This window comes from Plutella xylostella, chromosome 20, assembly GCF_932276165.1.
Source record: "Plutella xylostella chromosome 20, ilPluXylo3.1, whole genome shotgun sequence".
Taxonomy (NCBI): domain Eukaryota; kingdom Metazoa; phylum Arthropoda; class Insecta; order Lepidoptera; family Plutellidae; genus Plutella; species Plutella xylostella.
This window is the reverse complement of record NC_064000.1, coordinates 1,677,005-1,695,792: the sequence shown is the minus strand read 5'-3', so window position 1 is coordinate 1,695,792 and position 18,788 is coordinate 1,677,005. Positions and strand designations below refer to the sequence as shown.

At 42.7% G+C, this 18,788-nt stretch overlaps 2 protein-coding genes across 2 annotated transcripts; one reads left to right on the top strand and one right to left on the bottom strand.

Moving 5' to 3' along the window:
• The first annotated feature begins 14 nt into the window (after positions 1–14).
• On the top strand, positions 15–12,863 carry LOC105389698 (trafficking protein particle complex subunit 12). Its single transcript, XM_048628229.1, has 11 exons — positions 15–160; positions 256–518; positions 694–774; positions 865–945; positions 1,171–1,351; positions 3,428–3,585; positions 4,097–4,240; positions 5,384–5,530; positions 6,011–6,198; positions 6,626–6,749; positions 12,547–12,863. Exons 1-11 carry the CDS (start codon positions 31–33, stop codon positions 12,793–12,795), a joined length of 1,746 nt encoding a protein of 581 aa, XP_048484186.1. The 5' UTR covers positions 15–30; the 3' UTR covers positions 12,796–12,863.
• A 1,655-nt stretch (positions 12,864–14,518) lies between these two features.
• On the bottom strand, positions 14,519–18,645 carry LOC105389699 (histone-arginine methyltransferase CARMER). Its single transcript, XM_011560861.3, has one exon. The coding sequence runs from the start codon at positions 18,477–18,479 to the stop codon at positions 16,884–16,886; it is 1,596 nt and encodes a 531-aa protein (XP_011559163.1). The 5' UTR covers positions 18,480–18,645; the 3' UTR covers positions 14,519–16,883.
• Between the last annotated feature and the right edge of the window lie 143 nt (positions 18,646–18,788).

Genomic DNA, 18,788 nt, shown 5'->3' with positions numbered 1-18,788 from the left:
TATTTGTATTGGAATTTCAGTTTATTTAAAATGGATAATAACCCGTCTCTGAGTAAATACTTTGGCGAGGCCGAGGTCCCGCCAGCTTCCCAATTTTTTGATGAAATTGGTAGCGCCCCTTCCGATATGATACAGAGTGTTTATCTTGGAAGTGACGAAGGTATTTTTCAAGCCCCATTTTCTTCTCCAAAACAACTTATGCCTGAGTCTTTTGGACAGTAAAAGTGACCACACAAGTATGCTCTTTAATTTCAGTTGCAGAAACGACTACAGCGAACTTATTTACCCAAAATATGACGGTTTCCTTCTCACAAAACCAACCGCAAGACGAGCTAACGTTTTCGAATATTGTTCCCACTGTAAGCGGCACTACCGCCGTTCCTGCTGCCAGTTTACCGGACCCTTCCACCTTCTTCGATAACATTGGCCCGGAGCCCCTCATAGGGGTAGCCCCTGTGAAGAGCACTGTGACAAGCCCTGATATACTTGCTCATGCTATGGACGGCCTAGCATTAAAGGTATTTACCTAAGAGCAATTCTAAAGCTCGCTATCATAATGCAAATACAGTCTTTGAATAATCAAAACCTAAGCTGGATTGATCCAAATTGCAGTCTTTGTGAATACTGCCATGGATGACATCCATTAGAAAACTTGCTTGTTGATTCACATACCTACTTATGTTATATTTTTAGACAGAACAAGTGGACAAAGAAGCAGATAGGAGAAGGGATGCCTGGATACCAAATGAAGAAGCTAAGAAAACACTTATGAAGGTAATTAATCATTCTTCCAAAGGTAAGTACATAAAAACTATAGTAGAAATGAAAATTGTTGTAGAAAATTATATCTCTTATTTCTTTTAGGCTCAATCATCTCCAAAAGGCTCCTTCTTTCCTGAGAGAGAAGTGTTGACAATGCCTGGACTGGTGATGGAAGAAGAATTGGTATGTACTGTTTAACAGTAGATAAAAAAAGACTACTAAGGGTGAGGCCACACAAGCATAATTTTGTGAGTTGTTGGCAGAAAAGTGCAGGGACGAGGGCAGCGAGTAACTTCCCTGCCCCCTTGTCCCCGCTCACACTTTCCACAAAGTACCTAACTCAAAAACCTGGGCGTGTATTCTACAACGTAACCTTATAACCATACTCACACAAGGTTCCAATTCCAGCCAGATGCGCTCCATGAAGTTGCAGTAAAACACCTCGGAGTCAGCTCAGCGGGGTCCCGTGGGGCTCTGAGAGCAGACCATGTGTCTCGAGATGAGGCCGGGCTGCGGGAGCTGCTGAGGACGGGCTGTCTCAGGGCCGCCCTCAACCTGACCACCGAGCTGATTAATGCTGCTGGACAAGGTTAGTAAGCAACTAATCACTGACATATTATACTCTCTGTGAGGGTTCAAATACGTGCTCTCTGGATGAATCCTTTATGTAGAAGTATATCCTCAATATCCCATTTTAAATGAATATGCTGGGATGTCTAATCCTTTTTTTACTAGCAAAACAGTTTATAAAGGCAAACTTTTTAAGTGCGTCAGTTTGGTAAGAAAACCGGCCTGGGAACAGTGAAGGAAAAGGTTATCAAATAATAATTACCTTATAATTATAATCTAAATCTGTAACATAATTATGATGTTTCATTGTTAAAAATACTAAGCTACACCTACAGTTTCCTAACAGCTGTTTTGATGATAATTTTACTGCGGGTAGTTGCAAAATACAATGACAGATAATATGAAATCAAAATTAGGTATATCATGGATATTTATATTTTTAATACGCATATTTGCATCTAGATGCCACTGACTACGGTGATTGTACATCGCGGTATGGTTTGGTTTCCGTAATTAATTAATAGATCTTAGCATTAGTGGCTGTGTTTATGGTCACATGGTTACATGGTTTTTTATCTTGAAAGGGCCGCAACCTTATGTTAATGAGGTTGTAGTCTAAAAATCCTAACTTATTATATCCTAATCCTAATCCTAACTAATATTATAAATGCGAAAGTAACTGTGTCTGTCTGTCTGTCTATCTGTCTGTCTGTCTGTCTGTTACTCTTTCACGCCAAAACTACTGAACGGATTTGAATGAAATTTGGTATACATACGGTCTAGACCCTGGGAAAGAACATAGGCTACTTTTTATCCCGGAATTCCCACGGGAAAACTTTTTAAGGCGAAGCGAAGCGCGCGGGAACAGCTAGTATATTGTAAATGCGAAAGTAACTGTGTCTGTTACTCTTTCACGCCAAAACTACTAAACGGATTTGAATGAAATTTGGTATACAGATGGTCTAGACCCTGAGAAAGAACATAGGCTACTTTTTATCCCGGAATTCCCACGGGAACACTTTTTTAGGCGAAGCTAGTACTTAAATAAATTGTCGTCATGCTGTAACTAATTCCTTATGCAGATGATTTAAAATAATGTAGATATTATAATTTATCCACTGAAGCCTTTTAATCCTTACATTTTTTTTTTTTATTTATTTATTTATTTATACACTTTATTGTACACATACAAATAAAAACATAAAAGAGAACAGTTACAAATCAAAAAACACAAACGTATACAAAGGCGGGCTTATTGCCAAAAAGCAATTACAATAATTTAATGTTTGGATGGCGCGCGAACTGGAATAGCATTGCAGTGTTAATAAGGAAAGAAAGTATACCTATTAGCAATAGCGAGACTTTACCTTACTACTTTGTCAGTCAAATACAAGGTCCTTTCAGCTAAAAGAAATCGTCCACCTTTCGGCACATATATTATGCAACGGGCGCATCGCATTCAGTATTATTTGTTTAGAAATTCACACAAGTGCGTCCACTTAATCGGCGTTGCTGACGCCATTTCTTAATACATTTATGAAAATCCGTTTAGTCCGATACATACGATTTCGATAGGTGGAAGCTTACTGTCGCGTAGGTGCGATGTAATTGGTTAATGGCGGTGAACTAACTTACTTTGAGTGTGAATGCATGTGTGTAAGTTCGTCGTAACAATGAAATCGACTTAGGTTGCTTTAGTTTTCAGTTAGCGAGCTTCCTTCCGCCTTTTTTTCTACTTCGATGACTATGTAGGTAATTGTTTTATATTTTCAAACTGTAGTCAGCGCATATGTAAATCACATATGTTAGCTTTATTATTATCATCATCCCCCAAGGGTCAGGCCGCATAGGCCGTCCCAGGAGGCACACGCCGCGCACGCTGTAGCTCAACTTAAAACCCTCCTTCTTACACACAAGTAAATTCCACCATCCCCCCAATGATTTCAAAAGGATGCCCCCGTCAGCGCGCTGGCCCTAATTCAAACAAATTATGACAGATGTATGAGATTTTAGCGCCAGCGCGAAGGTGCCATTTTCATGAGCGGTTTGGCCTGTCTTTACGCTACTAATATATAAGTCCATGATCCCCCCACAGGGTCAGGGCGTATAGGCCGTCCCACGAGGCACACGCCACGCTCGCTGCAGCTCTGGCTGACGCGGTTCGCTCTGTTCGTGCGGCTCAAGATGCACGACGTGCTGGCTAAGGAGGCGGAGGCTTTCGGGGATTTTGGGAAGCCAGATATGTTTTATCAGGTTGGTGGGGACGCAGAATGCTGAAAGGCACAATTAGTACTTAAATCTGAACATCATTTTTTACTCCACATGTATTTCCGCGTTATACTTTAGGTTGCCAATAACAGATCGCTCTTAGTGATAAAGATTCCTTTTGTTCTTATTGGCCTTACCATAAAAACTTAGATAGTGTTCAACAAATGCTTCACACTGTCAATTCAACGCCGCATGCCTTATAAATCGATCTATCAGCATTTCATGTTCTTTCGATTTTTTATAGAATAGAATGAAATATGACTTTATGAAAAATGGCTAAACAGAACAATTAAATTAAATTCATTTATTTCAGATAACTTGACCATAGCCTTATCGCTAAGAGCGATATCTTACACTTACAGATTACAGGCAACCTCATATGAAATCTCATGTAAATACCTACCTTTTCTGGTAGGTAATACAGTAAGCATTTTTCATCTCTTTAGTTATTAATACTGACCAATAAACGCATAACACCCTACTCTCTACTCCACAGTTCTACCCAGAGACCTACGGCAGTAGGTCCGGCTCGCTAGTACCATTCTCGCTCCGTCTATTAGTTTGCGAGCTGCCGGCGCAGGGCGCGCGGGGCGGACTGTGCGCCGACCGACTGTACGCGCTCAGGGCCACTGTGCGACAGGTGAGAGGATTTAGACAAGTTACTAGAGGCCGTTCGTCGAGCACAGAGAAAATCGTACGTTGACCTTTTCATCTACACTACAACCAATTATAGTATCTCCCACCAGCTATCGAGGTTACTGTGCGAGCGTGAGAGCACTATTAAGCACTGTCCGCGTGCTACAGAGACGAATATAAAAAGGGCAATGCCCGTTTTCCGCTGTGCTTAGCGACCGTGCTTTATCGAAACATGGACATTGTATTCTTTCGGTTTTTTTCATTCATGAATGGTAGTGACAAAATGGTAAAGACAGTTGTTTGTTATGTCGTTGATTGGCTCGCTGGTACCATTCTCTCTACGCCTGCTAGTGAGCGAGCTGCCGGCGCAGGGCGCGCGGGGCGGACTGTGCGCCGACCGACTGTACGCGCTAAGGGCTACTGTGCGACAGGTGAGATGGATTTAGACAAGTTACTAGAGGCCGGTCGGCAAGCACAGAGAAAATCGGACGTTGACCTTTGCATCTACAATCAGTTACAAGCTCTGCCACCGGCTATCTAGGTTACTGTTACTGTGCGCGTGCGACAGATACATTTATGTATAAAAAGGGCAATGCTCGTGTTTCACTATGCTTTATCGAAATTTGGACATCTTAAGAAGTTTTATAGGGTTTCCATTCATTAATTCGGTGTTTTTCATTCATAAATGATACTGAATCAGTATTGTGTTTGTTATATCGTTGATTGGCTCGTTAGTCCCGTTCTCGCTACGTCTGCTAGTGTGCGAGCTGCCGGCGCAGGGCGCGCGGGGCGGACTGTGCGCCGACCGACTGTACGCGCTCAGGGCCACTGTGCGACAGGTTAGTTAGATGAATTATTAGGGAAATTTGTAGTTTTTCAGCGTCAGACGCTAATCTGACTGTGATAGCTAATTCCATTCACCACCAACCTAGACCATCTTGTTTTTGAGGAATTTATTTGGTGTTTTTCCTTCATTCCATTTCGAGATAACTATATGTCATATTCATTCATAAGGTTAAGGTCTGTGCTACATGTCATCTTCATTGGCATCTAGACCTGATAAATGATACCTTGATTACCTACAAGCTACACTCCATTTTAAATATTTTCAGAATTACCTTGCTTGACGTTATATTTCCCATTCCAGATGCTGGCCAACCTCCGCGAAGGTAAAACGGAAGACGGCACCGCGCCCATCTCCTCGGAGCAAGACAAGAGCGACTCCATACGGCTGTGGAGCGGCCGCGAGATCAGGATCACACATTCCATTGTCAATTGTGCTTTAGCTCTGAAGGTAGGTATTTGTTTATTTAGCTAAACCGACGTATGCTTGAGTAAAAACCACGAATAGACAAATGTAATGTGGGACGACCTTCAGGTTGCTATACTGGTGACTAAGTGGTGCTAAGCTAGGTATCCGATGAGACAAGTATAGTGGTTTTCTTCTTAACAACATTTGTCACTGTAGTAATAGTAAAAGGTTAGCCAGTCTGATAAGTGGTCATTCGCTCAGTGTCGAGGGTGCGCTGAAAGTATGAACCTAAGGTACAGGTTGACTTGAAACTTTGGAAGTTACCTTCGGTTACACGAGGAAAGCCGAAGATATGGTTTAGGGAAGCTTTTTGTAAATTGAGCATTGGACGATTAAATAATTTATGATAGTGCCTAACTATATATGTATTTACCTATAGCTATCGTGTGGCAAATCTAACCTATTTGTCTAGGCATTTAAACAAACTAACGTAAAAACTTATCAACAACATTTAATCCCCAGGACTACCGCCTAGCAACCCGCACGCTCACCTCCCTCCTCCCCCCCACGCCGGAGTTGAGCGGCACTCAACTGAGCGCCACTCAGCAGCGGCTGGTGAGCAGCGCGCTGTGCCGCGTGAGCGTGCAGGCGGGACACCTGCGCGCCGCTGTGAGGCATCTGCAGGTGGCCACGGAGGCCAGGCATCAGCAGTGAGTATAAAGGGTGGTCTAGACTGAGTGTGATTCAGTGACTATCAGCAGTGAGTGTAGTACTGCTCCACACAATGATCAGCAAATGGTGAAGTGTTTATACTTACTGACCACGACTTTTATGCCGAAGGTCTCTCGGGTTCGAATCCCAGCCGGACTTGCACGAGTTTTATTATCTGTTGGTATAGGTAGTAATCGGGTCTTAAAATTTGATGTTATCTCAAACCCGCCTGCCAAACGAGGAGATTATAACAATAACCCTCCAGTCTTTGAGCAAACTCATGTCATGCTTCATGCTGTACATTATTACGAACTTTGCTTTAATTTTCTTTAATAAAATCTATAGGTACTCTCCTTCCAATGTCCTGCAGTGCATTACAGGCCTAGCTTGAATTTTCTTTCATAAAATGTATACCCTCCCTCCCAGATGCCCGACGCCCGACGTGCGCGAGTACGTGGACCTGGGGCTGGTGGACGTGGCGCTGGGCAAGTACCAGGACGCCTACACACACTTCGTGAAGGCCGCCGACCAGGAACCCACCAATATTATGGTGAGTTTTGGTGGAAAAGTGACTTGGGTTGGTTGAGAAAAGTTGGGAGTGCAAGAATTTTATTTACTGTACTTAGGTAAGACGGTACATAATATTATACATCCGGCGGACCCTAGGGGCTGTCAGCTAGTCAGTGACAGACAAATTATAGCCTGAGTACTTATATTACGAGTTATTTCTATTTAATACGTAAATAATGGGGACTAAGTGTGGAGCATGTGATGGTGAAATATTTGATCTTTTATTTATGGAGTGTACAACTAATAACTGTCACAAGGTGTTTCACGTGAAGTGCCTCGGTAAATCGGTGGAGTCCTTTGAAGCACTGACTGAGGAGAGCAAACTTCAATGGATCTGCCCGGAGTGCACAAGGATGATTCCAAAGCAGGACAACACAAATACACCCATCCGCGGAGGAACAATCATGGATAAGACATTCACACCAACGAACTTCGTGAGTACGGAACGGGGCAGTCGCGGAAAAATACTTATTAGCAAGGTGAATACTAGGCGAGGGGCGGGTGCGAGCACTGCAGCAGACTACATGGAGGTAAAGGAGAACTCACCCTCTCCGGAAAGCGAAAGCATAGCTGTAGTATTGTCCGCTATACAGCAGGAGTTACATACAATTAGAATCCAGAATGAAAGTATTCTACCACTAAAGCAGGAGGTTGAAAGATTAAGTAAGGTAGTTGAAAATATGTCGGAAGCAATCGTTGATTTAAAGCGGATAATACTAGAAAAGAACAACCATATTTTATCACTGGAAGAACGCACTTTACACCGTTCAGAACATAATATTTCGTCGAAGTCATATTCATCCGTGACTGCGAAAAGGACCGCACCGCAGCAAAGCGTCACACGTCCGTCTGATCCAAGCGGTACTCAGCGACTGAGCGCGGGCGCACAGCAGCGGTCACTCGATGAGAGGCAAACAGCACTCCCACCTTCGTCGCCGCAGAGCAAGCGGGATAGCGCTAGTGCCCCCTAGTGGAGGTTAATATAACATATAGCTAAAAAACATAGCAAGTGATTTGCTCGCAACGAATAGCATTCGCTTTATGAACGCGTAAATGCTGCTATAATTATAACGCGACGCGCCCTCGCGATCTTAGCTCGCAAAATTGGACAGCGTCTGCCCGCGGCCGTTGCCACGACGCTACTGCTAGAAATAGCCTCGCGGCTCCGCTATTTCTCGCAGCCGCGAGACGTGGCGCGCGATAACCGCGCAGGCGATATTCACTTGCTTTGTAGCGTCTCGCTCTCTCAACGGTGCAACGTCGCGCGACTCGCGTGTGAGAGAGCGAGACGCTGCGAAGCTGCAAGCTTCACTACGCAATAGCGCTCCGCTATCTGCTGAAATTAGCTCCGCAGTCGCGATTTGGCAACGGCCACGGGTGGCCGCTATGCTAATTGTGCCTCGCGCAACGTTACGAATTACGATCGCGTTGTTTGTTTTGTTGCATTTGCGTGCTGTAAATAAATATTTGTAAATATACATAATAATAAATAGTTTAAATAGTAACGTATTAAAATAGGTATAGTATTTATTTAGGTTTAGTGTAAAATTGAAAATAAATAGTGTTTGTGTAAGTGTAAATAGGTACTTTCTAACGGACAATTTCGTATTTTAAATGTTTTGTGATTGTGTGTGATTGAACTTTGACTGGACAATTTACCTATCTTTACTTTACGTGTGTTTTCGTAAGTGGATGAAACATTGAAAGGATATTACTTTGTGGTTTTAAAGTGTTTTGTGTAAATAGGTAGTTATTGCAATTAAAGAACGTTTGACAATAATTCATAAAAATGAAGAGAAACAGTGATGTGCCATTATGGAAACAGTGATGTGCCATTATAGACAGTCCTCAGCCTGTAAAGTATGAAGGAAAGTTCATTGGTTTTTTCATCAATTTTTTTTTTGCTCTTCAATATCGTTATAACGTAGCGGATTAAATAACCTGCTATAAATGTGTAACATAGCGTCTGTAGCGTGTTATCAAAATGTAGCCGTTTTTCCCACCACTAGTGCCCCCGCACGGAACATGTCTTCGGATGGAGCCAGGAAACTAGCGATAGTGTCGACATTGGAATCAGGGGAAATTACTACCCCTGCTAATAGGAATACGGAAAATGAGTGGAAGGTGGTCCAGAGTAGAAAGAAAAAAGAACTGTTTACGGAAGTTATGAAGGGTGGTAATAATAAAGACGTACCACTTAAAGGAATAGAAAGGAAAAAACACTTGCATATTTGGCGATTGCGAAAGAATACATGCGAGAAAGATATTTTGGATCATGTGGCAGGTGTATGCGGATCACAAAATGAAATAAAGGTCGAGAAGCTAAAAACAAAAACGGAGAGAGACTACGCATCATTTATAGTGGGAGTCCCGGAAAGTATGTATGACAAGATCTGTCAGCCGGAAGTATGGCCAGTAAACGTAGAATTCAGTGAGTGGATTTGGTTTCGTAAAAGATACCCAATTCCCACTAGCGACTCAGAGAAAGCAAATTGAGATTACATACCAAAATGTGAGAGGACTACGGACTAAGTTAGATAGGTTCATGCAAAATTTACAAACTGCGGATTCTGATTTATATGCAGTTACAGAAACTGGTTGCAATGATTCTATTGGAGATGCGGAGATAGTCCCACCCGGGTATAAAATAATTCGTTGCGATAGAACGGACGGACGAAAGCACGGAGGAGCGTTTCTCGTGGCCACACCCCGATACGATCTACGCGCAGTATCGATACCCGGCGATGTCAATATCAACGACCGAGTGTTTGAACTGGTGTGCGCTACTGTCCACCTAAACTATAAATGTTTGTTTTTGGTATGCGTAGTGTATATTCCACCGAATAGTTGTGAAACGGAATATATGTTGCTATTTCGTATAATCGAACAATTGTGTAATAGATATAAGCATATTATAGCAATAGGTGACTTTAATTTGTACTCTAGTCCGGTCAATGTACGTAATTATTACGAGTACTTTGTAAGTTACTGCGAATTCGTCCAGAGTAACAGTGTAACAAATTGCAATGATCACCTGCTGGATCTCGTGTTGAGTTCGGGTGAGCTGGGGTCACAGGTGAGCGTGCGGGCCGGCGAGCCGCTGGTCCCGGTCGACCCGCAGCACCCGCCGCTCGAGGTGACGGTGCTCGCCCCCGGGCCCGCCCCCGCTGCCCCCGCCGCCCCCGCCGTCGCTGCCACTAACGATCCCGTACCAACACACAGGGGTTGGAACTTTAATAAGGCTAACTACCCTTTACTATATTCCACGGTAGCTTCGATTGATTGGTCTCCATTGTATGAATTGGATAATATCGAATTGGCATTAAATTATTTTTACGATACTATTTACAAAATTTTCGATGACTGTGTTCCCAAAAAAAATCGGAAGCGTGTAAACTCGAGATACAATTACCCCGAGTGGTACACGCCAGATATAATCCGAAACATTCGAATTAAAGCAAAGCTGCATAAACGTTACAAAGAATCCAAGTTGAGGTGTGATTACGAGGCGTTTTCTGATTATAGGGCCAACGTCAAATCTCTAATAGATACAGCACAAGCGCAGTACCTAGGTAGAATAGAGAACCACTTGATAGAAGATCCCAAATCATTTTGGAATTATGTAAAGTCGAAACGGGGATCACGTAGCACTCAAAATATCCAAAAGAACGGGGTAACACTAACCGAGAATGAGTGCGCCATAGAATTTGCTACATATTTCCAATCCGTGTATAGCAGTGCTGAGCCGGAGCTGGACGTGGAAGCGGCGGTGCGGGGCGCGGGGGGCGGCAACGCGGGCGCGCGCGTGCAGCTGCAGCAGCTGCAGCCGGGCGACGTGCGCGCCGCGCTGCAGCGCTTGCCTCCCAAACGCTCCGCCGGGCCCGATCACATACCCGCCTTCATTTTTAAAGATTGTAGATATGCACTTTTGGATGCACTAGTGTATATTTTTAATTTAAGCCTCAGGTTTAAAGAGTACCCGGAAGTATGGAAGCTCACGCGAGTAATACCGGTTCCGAAAGGAAGTGCGTCTGCTAACGTAGATGGGTACAGGCCGGTTGCTGTGTTATCAACCCCGGCGAAGGTATTTGAGGCAGCTATTCAAAGAAATATGTTTCTCCAGGTACGATCTCAGTTGTCGGATGCGCAGCACGGGTTCCGTCCCGGACACAGCACCAGCAGTAACCTGCTGGCCTACATGGCGGACGTGCTGCCGGCCGTGGACGCGGGCGTGCAGGTCGACGCCGCCTATTTCGACTTCCGTAAGGCGTTTGACGTCGTTGACAACGATGTGCTGCTAATGAAGTTAGCGAGCGTCGGCTGCACCCCACACTTGCTGCAATTCTTTGCGAGCTATATGCGGAACCGTCGGCAGTATGTCGAATACAGAGGACATCAGTCGCAGCCATATAAAACCAGATCAGGGGTGAGCCAAGGAAGCAACCTTGGGCCTCTAGAATTTATCCTAATGATAAACGACTTGCCCAAGGTTGTCCAGAACGCTTCATGTCTCCTGTTTGCAGACGACCTGAAGCTGTACCTGCGGGTGAGCTCGCGCGCAGACTGCGAGAGACTGCAGCAGGATATCGACCGGGTGGTGGAGTGGAGCGAGCGCAACAAGCTACAGTTCAACTCGGCGAAGTGCGTCATCATTTCGTTTAGTCGAGCTCAATCACCACATTGCCACAAGTACCTGGTGGCCGGTACACCTATGGCAAGAGTCTCAGAGGTGAGAGATCTAGGAGTACGATTGACCACACAGCTTACGTTTCGTGATCACATCACTAATATCTGTAAAAAGGCATTTAGAAATTTGGGCTTCGTACTGCGCCGGGTGCAGGGCTTTAATAACATTAGAACCATTATCGCGCTATATAATGCGTTGGTAAGGAGCCACTTAGAGTTCAATGCAGTCATCTGGGCCCCACATGAGATGAAGTATGGTCTTATGTTGGAGCGAATTCAAAATAAATTTATTCGGTATATATACTTAAGACAGTATGGAGTTTACCCTTTTTATCCCCTGATGTATCCAACACTGTTCGTATTAGGCATGGTGGGCTACAACGAACTACGGGTAAGAAGGGAACTAGCGTTGATGACATATTTATTTAGATTATTAAATGGTAGAACATCAAACTCTGCAATATTGGGTAGGATTAGTTTAAATGTCCCGGACAGGTACGTGGAGCGGCGGCGGCGGCCGCGGCTGTTGGCGGAGCCGGCGGCGAGGACCAACCTGCTGCGGGAGGCCCCCCTCACCCGCGCCCTGTGCGCGCTTAACATTGTAGCGGAGGGGTTGGATTTGTTTCACTGTTCTCTGGTCGAATTCAATAGGAATTGTTTATACGTGCTGTGTTATGTTATAAATAATAAGATATAGGGTTTAATTTTAACTAAAAATTGTTTGCTTGCCTATCGCATTGGAGTAGCTGTAATGATAGGTTTAAGTTATTAAATAAATAAATAAATATTTTTCTGATCCCTGAAGGGCTAGCACGGGGCGCAATTAAGACGTGACATAAGTTGTCCGTCGCGCTCGCTCTTTAAGCTGCGCGATGTGAGTGAACGAGGTGCAAAACATTTGTAACGTCTTAATTGCGCCCCGTGCTAGCTCTTCTGATCTATGTACCTAACGGAAATGCTTGCAATTTCGTAAATATTCTGAACGAGTGCCAATGCATATTGTAGATGGCAGCACTGTAACTTTACGGTATAGTAAAAGTACAAAGGATTTTGTTATAATTATTAAAAATCATAAAACACTTTCTTTCCAGGTGGCAAACAACACAGCTGTATGTCTACTCTACATGGGGCGGCTGAAAGAGGCCATCGCGGTTCTACAGAAAGCCATCAACTCTGACCCAGAGAGAGGCCTAAATGAAAGCCTACTGGTCAACCTCTGCACCCTGTATGAACTGGAATCGTCCAATACAAATGAAAAGAAGCTCAGTCTGTTGAGAATGCTGTGTAAATACAAAAGTGATACTATACCTAATGTGCTGGAATGTTTGAAGTTAGCGTAGGTATTTTATTTAGGGCTTGTTATTAATGTTATACTTATAGAGTAAACCTATTTTATGTAGCTTATGGATTCAATCTTTATTATTCTATGGGTCTAATAGGTTTTCAATTATAGTATTTACCTAAGCACAGATGAGTCATTCGTCAAGTCGCGCGCCTTAGACTCGCGTGCCACACGCGAGTAGCCCCTCCTGTATTTACCTACTTTTTTTGTCGTCAACTCGCTCGACTGTGACAATATGTAGAGTCAGCCACAAAAGTAATAATTTATTATGCTTAAGGTAACTACTTAAAATGTATAGGGTATTTTATAGGACTTTACTTTAAAATAAAATCAGTAATTAATCTCGCTTGGCAAACTGTTCTCTTCGAACACATCCAAACACAGGAACCATTTTTATTTGTTCGGTCTTTAACTTTAACCTGCACGAAGCAGTACCGACTTTCCTCGCTGGGATGTTATGATTTCATGTGCAGTTTTATTAACCTGCAAAATTATTGGACCTGCTTGCGATGAACTTCCTGGAAGTAATTGTTACAGTTAGGTCTGTCTCTTTGACCAATGAAATAAACGAAATTTGTTTTAAATTTTAGTGCTAATTCGATATTTAATGTAACGGTAACACAACGAAAACGTAACACTGTGTTTATATTACGGCAAAGTAGACTTGGTAATATAGTAAAGTTAATTTATTATCGGCTTACCCCCACAATACATCAAAATCAGTAAAAACTGCCACATTTTAATATTTTTCCGCTGTAAGTAATGCACTGTACATCTCTGCTTCGAATTAGGAGTAACACTAAAACGACGTCACTAAAACAATGACGTTTTAACCCTTTAAACCGGTTTTTGCAACAAAAACTTTAAGGACATAGCTAGGACAGGTAAAATTTGCGTACGGGATGAGAGAGATAGCAAACTTGGGTATCATGCGTCATAGGTCACATCCCCTTTTGCCTCATTCCGCACTTCCAACATAGGCTTTATTGTATCTTTATCCCGAAATCAAAGCATCTTCTTTAATGGCGACTGTCTAGTGGGTACCTTCTTATGCTAATCAGCCAGGGAGACAATATTTAACTATATTTTTTAGTTTCAATTCGTTTGCATCTGACCGTACTTTACATGGGCTCGCGAGTTGACGATGTAAAAAAACAGAAGATGCCAACTCGCGTGGCGCGCGACTCTAAGGCGCGCGACTTGACGAACGACTCGCACAGATAGTCATGACTAGACTTTGATAATCTTATTATACTTTAATCCTGTAATAGAGATTATTAGAAACTAAACGAAAGTATTACATTAGGCGCTGTTTGGTATTTTATTTATTTCTTAACAAAGGATATTGGAAAAACTATACTTACCTACCTACTGCAATAAGGATCATGTTTACTTGCTAGGAAATCTGCTATGTATTTTATGAAATTATTCATATTTTAATCATTATTTATGTGGGTAAGTAGTAGTAAATACCTACCTATTTACGAAGAAATTGAAATATATTATTTATTACCTATAATAATTCCTCGTGTTTGATTTTCCGACTTTAATAGCTAGTTTAAGAAACTTAGCGCTTTGAAAATTCCTATAAAAATCTGGAGATGTGTTAGGATCGTATAGAAAGTAAAAATTATGGGAATGATTAAACCTAGAACGGCAGATAAACGAATCTAGACTTAAACAATGAGGCTTAAGGTTTATTACGCAAGAAAACGCAGTTATCAGAAAGTGTGATTTATTGGATTACGAGATAATTAACATGTACCGTCATAGTTCAATTAGAATAATACTACGTTTATAGCGAATGGACTAATTTAGCATTCGTTTTGATCTTCATTACATTTTGATTAGTTTATTTACAACAAAAAATACACATCCACGAATGGCAAGATTTTGCTTACAATACTTTTTAGTTCTAAAGCAAAATTCTGTGATGCCCTGCGAGATCGGTAGGGTAAGGTAAGTAGTGATAGTTTTTCCTCTTACATCTTGAGTTTCATACGTATTATTCATTATTATTATTGGTAAAGTTTTTTTTGCCTCACTTACCCCTATCCTATGTCGATCGATTTTTATACCTGCAATACGTTCGTCACTCTAAAAACACTTCTAAAGGCAGTGTCGTAATGATCAATTTCGCGTAAAACGCATCTGTCTGCATAAATGAGGTAGAATTGTTATCCATTCTATGTAAAAACTAGTTTTGTGCATAATGGACGCAGCACCAATATGGAAATGATCACAAAAGTTTTATTTTATTACGCTAAAATGACAAAAGAGATTGTGGCTGCATTCTATTGAAAGTATTCATAAGTATCCTACATTACAAACGATTATTGCTATACGGTTGTACTGCATCACTACAAGTCTAATCTTTTCCCTACATACTGTCTGTTTTACAGTCAGGATGTAACTATTCAAGGCGTTTTTGCACATATTTAGGTAATCTCTGTGCAAATTCAGCCTGCAATACCTACCTATACCTGAGTTACCTTGGAAATACACTAAAATTATGTACAGTTTATTGCTGTAATTTCAGTACCAGTATGATTAATTGATTATCAATCAGACAAGGTCTTAAACCTTTCTTGGTGTATCAGAAAATAAGAGCCTTACCTACTACTAAATACGACATGCTATAATCTTAAGTAGGTAGGTATTCATAACAAACATTTTATCCAACCAAATATTGATTGGTTGAGCTGAATGAGAGCATAATTATAGTATCAAAATATGAAAGACTTCATCAAGAAAAGCTAATAAAACATACCACAATCCCATATTTCGATTTGGCAGACAGACGAATTATACAGATACATTAATAACACAAAAAACTGGGTAAAATTTCAATCACTGGTGTCGTTTACCTATTTTATTAATGATAATGATTGAGCATGCGTGATTCAAGTCATGAGTATTCGGTAATGTTCAGCACTACTCAACTCGGCACTTAATGCTTATCCTAATGTACTTCTAAATTACTTATTCTAGCTACTCACGGGAGTATAAAGTCACCACAGTAACTCAAGACCAACAAGTTTTCTCTAAGAATACAATAGCTTCATAATCATTTTATAAGAATGCCAGCAAACAATTCCATTTCTTTATTGTGCTAACTTCTATAGCTACCTGGTAACATGACGTGATTGTGTCCTGTCCTGTGTAAGCAAAATTTAATACCATGCTAGAGTTTAGTTCCACTGTATTCCTTGTTTAAATAAAGCACCAAATGGAGTGAACTGATTTTTCATAGATTTGAGTTACTGTGGATGTTACCAAAGCAATGTTTTACAATACCTTCATGGACTGTCTAGTAACAAAACAAAAAATATCTACTGAATATTTACAATGGTGGGGCCACTAAAGACCTAAATAATAGAGACATGAAACTTGATCAAATTGTTAGTCCTTAATTTTTGTAGGTCAATCATTAAAATAATTATGCTTTTATGCCTAGCAGGCCTAGACTAGCCCTATATCACTTTAGAACCAATATTGAATCATCCTAAACTTAATGAACAAGGATCACTTCACAAAACAAATCTTTAGTCTACAAATTGAGTATCCTATAATTACTCCTACAATGGTTATCAACATGGTATTTAGTTTTATGAAGAGATCCATCTGTAGTCATAATGTAACTTAATTCTAATATTCTGTCAAGTTTCATGTTCTGCAATGCTAATTCAAAGAATACAATATTTTAATCAATGTGGATTCGAATTACACTAATAAGCGTCATTCTTACTAACAACAAAACTGCCACCAATAGGTGAAAAAAAAGTATCCCTTATTGCCTGCAATTTCACATTCTGTTGCAGTTACATGCGCCAGTCACAATCATAAAGGCCGCAAAATCAAATCTCACTAATCTGTTGTCATTGTAAACCCAATTTAAGAAACCATGATCACATATCTCGATATGAAACTACACAATTAAATACATCTTAGTCCTTCGCACTGTGATGTTTCGCTCGAAATAAATAAGTCTGCTTATACACTAGGAAAGTCTGAACGGAAGAATCTTCACAACCGATTGCGACGGTTCCTTAAAGCCCTAAGGCGCGCCCGGCGCGACTTTGCGGATTATATGTCGCCATTTTGACTGATCCCGATCCTCTTGATGAATTCCTCCTGTAGCATCACAGTTTTGATCACATTGGGGTGTGCTCCATAGGCTATTGTTTGTTCCTGCGGCGTGCAGTACTGCTGGGTGCCATCGGTCAAGATCACACTTTGCCCGTTGCTCAGGGGGTTAGCATCTACAGAGTTCCAGTAGTTCTCACTGGGAGACACGGAGTTCACTCCGGGGGGAGGGGCAGCCGGGGCTCCCGTGTATCTGAAGTAGGGGTTCTTAAGGTCTAGGGTGTTTGATGATGATATATTTGTTCCCTCGAGGTTAATCTCCATTGTTACATCATAACTTTGGCGCTTGTTAGCCAGCAGCAGCACTCTGCCAGTCAGGGCTTGTCCTTGCTTTGCAAATATAGGTGTTTCTAACAGACACCGTACTTGGTACCAGTGGGTCAGTGGTTCCGTTGGTGCTGTGGAGAGCCAGATGTGCTGGGTGTTCCCTGCAAACAGCACATCAAACCAGAAGGCCAGGCCGTGACAGGTCCCTGACTGTGTCAACTCAAATCTGAATGGAACTTCAATGCGGTGGAGGTCAGTCTCATTGGCACCCAGGAAGTCCACCACATGTCTCACAGATCTCGACATACAAATGCGAACATCAAATGTATCTACAATGGGTTGTCTAAAGTACTCCTTCATGGCGGCTGTGCGCAGTGCACTCAGATCAACTGCATGGAAGCAAGTCTGGTACCAGAAGTTGGCCTTGTTGTATTGTTCCATAAACAGTGCATCATCTGTGAACGGAGCTATATGAAGGTCTCCTCTGGTGGGGAACATGTTGCCGTCCGGCTTCAGCCACTTCTTAGCATGTAAGTAAGTTTCCAGCATGCGCTCGTTGTACAGCATGTAGCCCATGGGCTCGGAGATGATGACGTCGACGCTCTCGGGCAGCTCGATCTCCTCGATCTTGCCGGCCACCACGGTGATGCGGTCCTGCAGCCCGTTGGCGCGGACCAGCGCCTGCGCGTGGTGCGCCATGTTGCTGGCCTCCACAGCGTACACCTGCCGCGCGCCCGCCTGCGCCGCGAAGAACGACAGGATGCCCGAGCCCGCGCCCACGTCCAGCACCACCTTGTTCTTGAAGTCCGAGATGTTGGACAGGATCGCGCGCTGGTACGTGCTCGTTCTGACGTAATCCTGCATCATGTTCTGCTGCTGGCTCAGGTAGCCGTAGAACTGGAAGTACTGCATCGCCGACGAGTCCTCCGTGCGCACGGTGAACACGGAGGACGAGCGGCCTGCCTTGATCTTGCTGACCAGCAGGTGGAACGCCTGGCAGTCAGCGTCGGACGCGAACTTGAAAAACAACGTCTCATTGTCGATCGTGAAGATGTACGACTGGGCCGCCACTCGCGAGCACTCGCTCTGGTTGTGCACGGGGAACTCCAGCACCTCCTGCGCCAGCACGGGGTCGGCACGGATCACTTTTACACTCAGCCCTTGCGGATCGTAATCCACGTTTACGTTTGTGGGAAAATTGAAGCGCGGCGTCAAGGCGCCGTCATTGTTGACGGCTGATACCGTCACGGCGCGAAACGTGTTCGCCATTTTCAACTTATCACTGTGGCTCACGACGGATCCTCAAATTTTGTTCGCGCGCGTAATGGCAAACAAAGAAATTTGCCGTTGAGAAATTGAGGAGGCCGGCGTAAAATCGATCAACTCACACAACTTCTTCTTGTTCTTTGTCTATGGTTACAGCAGCGTGCTATTTTTTTTTTTATTTTAGTGATGTCCTTTTTTCCATAGAGTACGCAACGTTAACGTTTGTTATAAGCAAGCAACGGTTGGTGAGAATATAATAATACTATTATAGATAGTTAAAAAGAGTAGACGATAAAAAAGGACAAATTTGGC

Coding starts and splice junctions, on each gene's coding strand:
- LOC105389698 (XM_048628229.1), top strand. CDS start 31: ATGGATAATAACCCGTCTCTGAGTAAATACTTTGGCGAGGCCGAGGTC. Junction 1,352..3,427: donor GATTAATGCTGCTGGACAAG/GTTAGTAAGCAA, acceptor ATCCCCCCACAG/GGTCAGGGCGTATAGGCCGT. Junction 6,199..6,625: donor ACGGAGGCCAGGCATCAGCA/GTGAGTATAAAG, acceptor CCTCCCTCCCAG/ATGCCCGACGCCCGACGTGC.
- LOC105389699 (XM_011560861.3), bottom strand. CDS start 18,479: ATGGCGAACACGTTTCGCGCCGTGACGGTATCAGCCGTCAACAATGAC.